We start from the raw sequence: 9,692 nt of genomic DNA, 5'->3' as shown, positions 1-9,692 counted from the left end.
ATATCCAGATATATTTGCATGTTCTCTCTTACTTTTTTCCTTTCAAAGTAGTTTCTTGTGCCAACAAATGAAAGCAGATTGATATATGTATCTATTTGGCATGGGCACTCTGCAGCATTTTCTAGACTAAAGGCTGCTAGATGGGAGCTTGGGATTCACAGGGCCCTGACTGCATAAGCAGGTAGGTGTCCCATCCTATTTACCTTTGAGGCTCCAAAGAGGATCAGCCCGTGGGGTGGAAAGGCAAGGAGATAATTATTTTTGGAGAGCAGCAGTAAGAACGAAAGAGAGGAGGTAGTTTTTATCTTTTACCTCAAAAATTCCTGCCTTGTAACACTGTTCTGCTCACCCTCCTTGTGTTTTACATGACCCTGAATGACATACAGGGTTGGAGGGCTAGATACAGCAAGGGAAATCCAGTGAGGACAGAGCAAAAAGGAAACTTGAGAAGAACAAAGACTGAAAGAGCAGCCAGGGGTAACTCTGATGTACAAAAATACATTTATTTTCAACAATTTCAAAACCACTGCCTTTTTTACAGTAGAAATATTCAAATGGAACAATAAAACCAAGAACAGTATATATATATATGTATATATATGACTCATGCATTTGTATTACTGTGTTTAATCCAAGTATTGCAATTGTCTGCCTCATTTAATCCTTTAAAACCATGGTGGTGGTTTGGGTTTAATGCACTGTCCAACATCATCAGAAGGGATATGAGAATTCTGGTTTGCTTTTTCAGACCAGCACATGCTGGAACGTGTAGGAACTGACTGAAGGAAAAGGGAGGAGAACAGGACATCCCTGCACGTCCCTTAAACCAAGGCTTAGTCCAGAAGAAAACGCATGTTCTTCTGTGCCTACTCTCATCGATAGCAACTCTAACTGAAAAACTCTGCGGTCCCCAGTCTCTCTAGCCCTATTTCCAGTCCTGCCAGGCTTAGTGTTGGGTTCTCAAGCACAGGTTAAACCAAGCAGGGGATCTGTTGGATGTTTATAACAGATTTACAGACATACGGTCATAAGCTGCAGCTAGTCTCCTGGTCTCATGCATTATTCCTATGTTACAGTCAATACACAGCAGAATCTATCATGGGGGAAAGGCTGGCAGTGATAGAGGCCACTGACCCAGTCTCTTGCTCTCTCTTTCTTTTCCTCTATACACAACTTGATTGTGGGAGCTATTTATGTTCTACTTATGGTACTGCGTCTTTCCTTCCTCCCTCAGGTAAATAATCGTCTACAGCTTCAAGGACTTCCATTACATTTCCCCAGGGGTAAAACTTGCAGGGAGGAAAATAAATGGGAAAAAAAAAATGACATCCCCAGGTTGCTATTCCCCATCATGCAGTATACAAATAAAAATGTACAATTCTCCAGCCTGTGCCAATGCCCCAGGTCAGTACCTTCCAAATAAAAGGTGGCCAGCACTGGCTGCCTAAACCTTACAGAAGTCCCACGGATAGCTGCAGACTCAGCTACCCTGCAGGCACAGTAGTTACCCTTCTAACAACCTAAAGGAGCAGCTGTCAATCACTAACACAAGGTTTTTCCAGCTGCCATCAGCCATGCTTTGCCCTAATGCAGGGGGTATGATCTGGCAAACGTGGTCCCATGCTCTTTCCAGACATGCATGGAGCACACTCAGGTCCAAGCAGCAGTGCGATGAACTCCCCTGACAGGTGCTGATACCCAGAAAGCATCATGAAAGGTGAAATTTGAGTCAACTCAAGAACCAGGCAAGATTTTTGACATTTAATTTGGGGTCCATGGTTTTTGTTTGCTTTTGAGTACCTTTAGAATAATCTTAGATTGAAACGGTCTTTCTAGACTGATGTTTCTCCAAACTTCTCAGCCTTCATAGAGATTAAATTTGGGTAGGAGGGATGAAAATGTTTCCATTTTTTATTTTTATTTTTTTTCGGTAGCTTACTCCCAATTTTTTCCTCCTTGCTTTCTCCCATCCATTATGAGTTATTTTAGCATATTTAAGAGTGTAAAGGGAGAAACTGTTAAATTGTAAAAACTGTAATCCCATTTCTTTCTTTTTAAAATCAACATAAGATCATTTCTGTGAAAAAAAAAAAAAAGGAAAATTTGAAACAGTGAACATTTTCACTTTGTTTCCTGGTTTAGCAAAGAAAAAGTTAATATGGAAAACAATTAATATTTCTCATCCAGCCCTCTGCAGCAGCTCACAAAAGCAGTCCCTCAAATTCTAACGATCAGCAAAGACTGAGATCAGCCCACAATTTAGCTCAAGGCCCACAGGACCATTGCTTATGTACATCCCTCCCATCTATGCCTAAATGGGAAGCTATGGCCTTGCACTAACAGTGTTATCACCAGAGTGGGCCATTACTGTAAACTACTTTGGTGTTTCAGAAGAACAGTGACAGTAACACAACAGTTTATGTACATGTGATGGATGGAAACTCAAGTTTAAAGAGAAAAACACAGCCATCACTCTTCAGCTTGTATTAGGAACTAGAGCAGAAAAGTGAGGGAGGAAACAGAAAAGAATTTTCTTTAAACCAAGAGAAAAGGCCCACAAGCCTTACTGAAACGGAGGAGCAGAACAACTGAGAATGTTTAGTTTTAATTCTTCACACAAAACAATATTTCCCTACATTTTGGTTTTACTATTTTAGCATTGAAATACCTTCTGTGTTTTTCCGCAAAACCATGCTTAACCACTGTTTTTCTCCCCTTTCAGGCCACATCAGGATTCTAACCTTTGAAAGACCTTCCAGCCTATTCACAGAGTGAACACATGTAGCTGAGGCTGGTGTGCAGCCAGCATGTTGTGATACAGAGAGGTAGCAAGCTAACACCTTAATCCTAGCCATCTTCTCATTTCAGTCCACATATATTAAAGGTAGAATCCTCTATCTAGATTGTCACCTTACCTAATTTCTGTCTGCTGTTACCATGCATGCACTAGAACGTCTCCCATGCATGCCTCTAATCTTCCTTCCACTCCCAGCAGATCTTGTAACTCAACACCCTGCAGAATAAGGTCCGCTTTTAGCATCATCAGCTCAGGACAAACGGATAAAAGCAACTCTCTGCTAAGTCTACCTCCTGCCCACTCCTAGTGGCTATTCTCAACTCGGTGTGCTGGAAGATTCTTAAGGAGTTTTTTCACTATTTTTTTTTCATTAACCTCCCTGTTCCGATCAAAAATTACAAACCCAACATTCAGAAATTATTCCACTAGCGTTTTCATCCAGAACTGGAAACAGCCATCCTAAAGCACACATAAGACCTTTCCTAGCTCAGTTATTTAGGTCTGACTAAGCATCCCCTTCTCCTAAGAGCAGTCCTTAATCACATGCATCATGTTCAACCGAAATCTAATACTCATGCATCCTGAACAGCACTTTGCTTCACCAGCTTAACTGGTAAATGCATGGCGTATCACTGGAAAAGGAGCTAATGCAACCTGGCTCACTGCCGAGTTGAGGCTGTACTGCGTACTGCAAGCACACTGGTATTTGTGCACATGGAGATTGTGATAATTTTCTGTTTTCCTTATTTTCCTGGTATCACCAAGACCCTTCTCAGAAGTGGACAACAGCAATGGAGGTGAACAGATCATGATGAACATCACTAAAATATTTGTGAAAGACTCATAGTCCATCCAGATAAAATCCTTTTCTGCTCCTTCATAGGAAATGATAATATACATTCAAAAAAAAAAAAAAAAAAAAGGCTTGCAGTTATACACAGAGAAATAAACCATGCTGTTTACACACAGCAGTGAAAGATTGAAATATGACAGACAACTGGAACACACCTGGAACCAAAGCGTGATTCAAGTGCTCACCACGGTTCCCGTTTGGCTGGCGTGTGTGTGTGCGTGCATGTGTGTGTGTGGTTCAGGTTCTGTTTTAAACATATCTTCTTTTACTAAACATTAAATTATTTCCCAAGAAATAAAAAGCTATGTACATTGTAATTATCTACAGTAGGCCTTCGGCATCCTTGCTATTCACATGCACGGGGTTTGGGCTGCATTCATAAACTCAAGCATGCTTCTTCATTGCTTGCGGTGCTGTCCCTTCTAGCCAATCCACAATCTAAGGAACACTGATGGGTAACGTTTGCTCTGATTTTTTTCCCCCTTTCTCAGCAGTCAACAATGCCAGAGGGTGACTGAAATTAAAAGCAATTAAAAAAGGAGATCCTGCAAACAGCTGAGACATGCGCATCAATGGAATGTGAGGGTTGTTGGCAGGCTGCAGAGCCTGGTCCCACAGCTTAGCCTGGGCCTTCTGGCAGGATGAAATAGCTGATTCATGATTCACAAAAGGGGCAGAAAAGGGACCATTTACCTACATTTATCTTGCCTTCTTTATCATATCTGCCTATTGCATTTTAATACTTAATTCCCATTCTGTATTTAACCAGGAGCCTGGCATTCTAAATTCCAATACACACTTCACTCATTCTTTGCTTTTTGGTCCTCGTCTGATGAGTATTTCCTAAATATGAAGAAACCTCATTATTTATGAATGCAGCCCTGGTAAACAGAAAAAGCCCACCCCATCCCCTCCCAAATAATAATGACATATAACTCTCTCTTTTCATAATAATAATAATAATAATTATAACAATAATAATTACAAATAAAAATTCAGAAATGTTGTAGACCAAGAGGACTCTCAGTATTAAACACTAGTGCAGTTGGGGATTTCCTTTGTGCTTTCACTGTTGGCAATTGTTGAGATGCTTCCTGGAGGGGAAAATGGAAAAGAGAATTAGTGCATTGCCTTCAAGAGTTTGGTCTATATTGCTTCTTACTCCTTCTTAGAATGTGGTTGTGTAAGTGTATAGACAGAAAAGGTGCTTAAAAGTAACACATCCTGCTTTGCATTTGCAATAAGCATAGAGCATGCAGAAAAGCTGTTATTACAGCTCTGTTGGCCACCAGTAAACTCATTAAGCTATTGTTGACATATCCACTTGTAATGATAGCACACCAATGGTGTAAGCTTGGCTTAGTTGATTCTTCTGAGGGTTCAGGGAATTTGGGAGCCGTCCAAAGGAAAGACAGGGTCATGAATAGACCAAGGTGTGAGTCACAGCCTTTACTAACTCACTCCTATATTCCTGTTACTGTTTCCAGGCTCCTACCCTGGTCATATAGCATTGGGATAAAGGCTGGAAAACCGCAGGTGAAATTCCCTGTCACTCTTGCAGAGAGACTTTGACCCTGTCTCAGTATCTGCTTGTACCGAGGGTCACAGTCACTGCCTCACCTAACACCCGACTGACCAGCATCCTCACCCATACAGTGAAACAAGCCCGAGGCAAGGGCTGTGTCTCACCCATCACTCGCGTGTCCAGCTCTTTGTCCATCAGCTCCTCGGGGTCTGTGAACTCACTCAGAGTGATTTTGGGGGCATTTTCACTTTGGCTGACAGAGCCAATCATTTCTTGCTCCTTGTCATGCTGAACTTGGGCATAGATATTAATCCAAGGGATTTTCCTGCACAGGAAAGAAAATATTTGAGATTATATTTTGCCAAAGGGTCCTTGGCATGTCATTGATTAATCAGATCGATTAAAATGAAACCAATCCCCGAAATGCAGCACTGGCAGTAATGTAGAGTAGTATCATCTCTCAGACTGGTGAAAGCACCACAGGGATGTTCAGCTCTGAGCGTGCCATTAGCATCCACTAGTAACTCCAGCCTAAAGCTACCCAAAAGTTTTAGGCCACTACCTTCCTACCCTGTGCCTCCAGCAGTAAACCTAAATGCTCTGGCCCTTCCCTTTTAAATGAGAAGACGTGCACACAATTGACACTGTACCCCCAAGTCAGACAGCAACAATCAAGTAACTACAATCAGTTGCAATTGCCAACTCTCTCAGTATTTATTATATGATCAGTGGTGCATTGGAAACCAAAAGTAAAAATCAATTTCAGCACTACTATTAACTGAGAAAAAATTGCTAGGTTTGTTTCTATTGACAGGCCCACACTGACACAGCAGAAACTGCCACATCAGAATAAGTTATAAAGAATTGGTCCTGCCTCAGAGGACAGAAAGGACTTGAACCTCATAAAACCTACCGAAAACTCTATTTGTTACCATTTCGTTGCAAAACACAGTTTGCCATGCTAAGGATCATGCAAGTTTGTAGGGACTTATTTTCCCTTGCTGTTCATGGAACCAAGAAAGTGGAAGCATTCTTTCTTTTTTCCTTCTTCCAAAAGAAGTTAACTTGGACTGCTGGAATGATATCCTTGAAAGTCAGACAGATAGTTAGATAAGCCTCCAGGCATAATCCCTGAAGGAATGCAAGTTTAAAATAAGAGAACTGAAAAGTAATGTCTTAAGCATTCTGGGGGGTACTATAGTTATCTGTGTTCAGCGGCCTGTTGGAAGGTGACCAAATGTTTTTGTCTAATGCCCTTAGAAGGGCTCTGAGTCATGCATACCGCACCACATAAATAAAGGAAATTCAGGGAATTTTTCTGTTCATTAAAGCACACAGGTGAGAAACACAAGATGCCTCAGCTTTCATCAGTTTTATAGACCTATACTGATTTTACTCCAGTCAAGTTCTGGCCTTATATAACTTGCACTTTGGCTTGATATAGCATTCTGATCTTAACCAGCAGCAACTCAGGACGTATTTGCGATGTTTAGCAGTAGTTAACAAATCTCATATTCTTCTTCTTTTCTTTGACCCTCTGTCTTTCTGACTTTCAGACATGCCTTACAATTCACTAGAAGACATCATTACTACACAGGGAATTCACACATCACATTTACATGGCTGTGAATCACACGATTTGGTCAGGAAAAGGACTAACTACAGTATTTTTTGTGACTCATCAGTACCTCTCTACAAATAGTGCAGCCATGGAGAGAGGAACTCTTCCACCCCTAAGTTCCCCCACCCAAAACGCTAAAGAAAACAGCTGAAGAAAGTAACAAGACCCCCATAGGATTCAAGTGCCAAGAATACTTCCAGAGGCATGTGGAGATGTGGACATGAGAACATGCCTAGAAATGTTGGAAGACTCCATTTTGCTCCCAAACAATGCAATGGTAGAGCGATAGTCTTCTGAGATTTGAGAAGAAAGGTGAGAAAAGCTCTTTAGAGTTATGAGGAATAGGGCTTTCAGGTACTTCAGAGACTTAGGGGAAGAAAGAAACTGAGCCAGCTGCACACACATGCATGCATACACACATACCTAATCCTGTTGTGCCTCCCAGCAGACAGGTGCCCACAACTTTCCACCAATTACCACACTATTATCCACCACGCATACACAAACAGTATTGACCTGCTATAAGCTCATACACCCAGAGAAGAAACAACCTTTTTACAGCTGATTTCCCCAGCTTTCCCCCTCCTTCCTTTTCCACCCAAACCTCCTCAACAAGCATCTCTCTGGCAGCAGTGTTTAACATACCTGCTGAGTTTATAACTTGATGGGCTCATAATAAGGAGCTTGTGTGCAAACCAGCAAAGCATTAATTCTATAAATTTATTGAATTAAAAATTCATGCAGGCCCGTGCTCTCCCCACAGCCTTTTCCTGTAAGCAGCAGTTCTGTATTCAGGCTAGGATAACTGTTCATCAGAAAAGTACGTATTGCTAATGGACCTCTGCATCACTGAGAGCAAGAGGAAAGCTTTTGTTTTCAACCCCTTTCAACCTTCCATTAAGAACTGTTGAATGCTCTCACTGAGCTGAAATAGTTGCTTTCTGTCCTGAAAAATCAACCTGAGGACAGACACTCTGGGTATCTGACTTTCTTAAAAACTCAAGCTTTAACCATTTCTTTCCTCCCACCCTGCACTGCCTTCTTCCCCCCTCCAGTTTGTAATGCATTGCATTTTCAGACAGATTTTTAAAAGACATGTTCTTCCCAGCCATGGAGCACAGCACAAGGCTGATGGATGCTACGCTCAAGGTTTCAATAAGTCTCAGGACAACTAAGTAGTATGAGAGTTTGTTTCATGAGCTGTAGCAGCATAACAGGACCTGGAGCCTGCCAATGCAAAGTGGATTACCATGCTCCATACCACTCGCTGGCAGTCAAAATATGCAGATCCTTTTTGCTGACTTGATCGTTGACCATAAATCCAAAGACATTAGCCCAAACCTAAGAAACTATCTCACCAGGATAAAAAGGAAAGCACACCTCCCAAAATGGATGTACCTAGATCTTGACACATCTCTCAGAGAGATTTCATTGCCTTCCTCATCCTATAGCTAGGAGTCAGAGAAGTCGTCAGCTGCCTCCTGGCATATTACTACATCAATGCCTTGAGATTAGTGACTACAACAAGCAGGACAGTCTGAAGGCCTAGAAATCTGCACCTCAGCAGATTCTCATACATGGATTCTCAGGAAATTGTCCTGGGCCACTGAAGTCTGCAGGAGTTTGGTAACAGATCCTGACGTGCACAGAATTAGACAATGGTTAATGTAAGAGCTTAGAGAACAGGACAGCTTTAAACCGGGAGAGTAGGATATATGCCTATAATTCCATGTTTAATTTTTGTATCCTATTAACAACATTAGAGTACTAGCCTTACCTGAACCTGTAGATAAGCTGGAGAGAGAAACATATTGTTGGAATTTAAACAGGAATACTCCAGCTTCGCAGTTTGGGGGTTTACAAACTATTGATGCCCAGAATTTTATTTTTATGTTTCTAATACAATATTTTGTCACAAGGCAGGATCTGGGTACACAGACCATTTAACACAGGGAGTACTGTACTGAATACAAAGTTCCTGCTAAGAAGCTCCATCTGTCTAAAATATATTCTCGTAAGGTAGCCCTTCAGCTAAAAGGCTATTCTTACCCCATATTGTGTTTGATAGCTTGCAGCAGCAAAGTGCCATGGGCCAGCACATATCCTGCTTACTGCCCAGAAGCAAAAGGTTCCTGTTAACAACTGGCAAAGAAAATCTCAGCACAGATTCTCTCTCAAAGGCATTTTGATGCTTAACACAAACATTTCTGGCATCAGGTCTCCCTCTCTTAACATAATGATACCTGTTCCCCTGCATGACTAAGCTATTCACTTTGCAAGATACAAATGAGATCCTGCTACACTAAGGCAGTTGGCAAGATGGATATAGACTGTATGAAGACATTGATCTTTCTTCTTTTTTTTTTTTTTGACTACATTTGCATTGTGTAGCTCAGTACTCAGTGAGCACACATGGTTTGTTCCAAATTCTGGTCAGTGGTTCAAACAATCTGCTGAAGCAGGTCACAGCTTGATTTCTGAGCTCTTGGTGAACTTTCAGAGCAATGCGGTGGAAGGGCAGGAGGTAAACTCCTCTTCAAGAAATACAGAGCTATGCCGGTCTAAGCCTTAGGCCAGTATAGCTCACTCTACACCTGCAATCCAGGCACTACTCTGCCTAGATTTCCTGTAAACCATCCATTGTCTCCTCCTCCCATCCTCCACAGATTCTCAACTTACCTCTTGAATTTGTAGATTAAAAAAACAGCCAAGCCTACAAACACCACAGACAACAACATCAGCATCGCCGAACTGCTGTGACCCGTGCTGGAATCAACAAGGGGTGCTGCAGGAGGAAAGGCATAGAATTACATTTGCAAGATATTCTTAGGGAACACATAACTACCAGAGAATTGAGCTCAACTCTGTCTTTGCCACATCTGCTTTATCACCACTG

General features: G+C 41.7%; 1 protein-coding gene across 12 annotated transcripts in view; it reads right to left on the bottom strand.

The window, feature by feature from the left end:
* Positions 1-482: 482 nt before the first annotated feature.
* Positions 483-9,692, bottom strand: part of SORCS3 (sortilin related VPS10 domain containing receptor 3) — a 313,332-nt gene continuing 304,122 nt past the window's right edge. For all 12 annotated transcript variants that reach the window (XM_083845055.1, XM_083845054.1, XM_083845050.1 and 9 more), the window contains 3 exons: positions 9,476-9,581; positions 5,340-5,500; positions 483-4,744 (listed from right to left, as the gene is read on the bottom strand). In XM_083845055.1, the coding sequence (XP_083701181.1) occupies positions 4,680-4,744; positions 5,340-5,500; positions 9,476-9,581 (332 nt within the window). In that variant the 3' untranslated portion in view covers positions 483-4,679. The remainder of the gene's footprint in view (positions 4,745-5,339; positions 5,501-9,475; positions 9,582-9,692) is intronic.

This window comes from Anser anser, assembly GCF_964211835.1.
Source record: "Anser anser genome assembly, chromosome: 7".
NCBI lineage: Eukaryota > Metazoa > Chordata > Aves > Anseriformes > Anatidae > Anser > Anser anser.
This window is presented reverse-complemented; position numbering and strand designations above follow the sequence as displayed.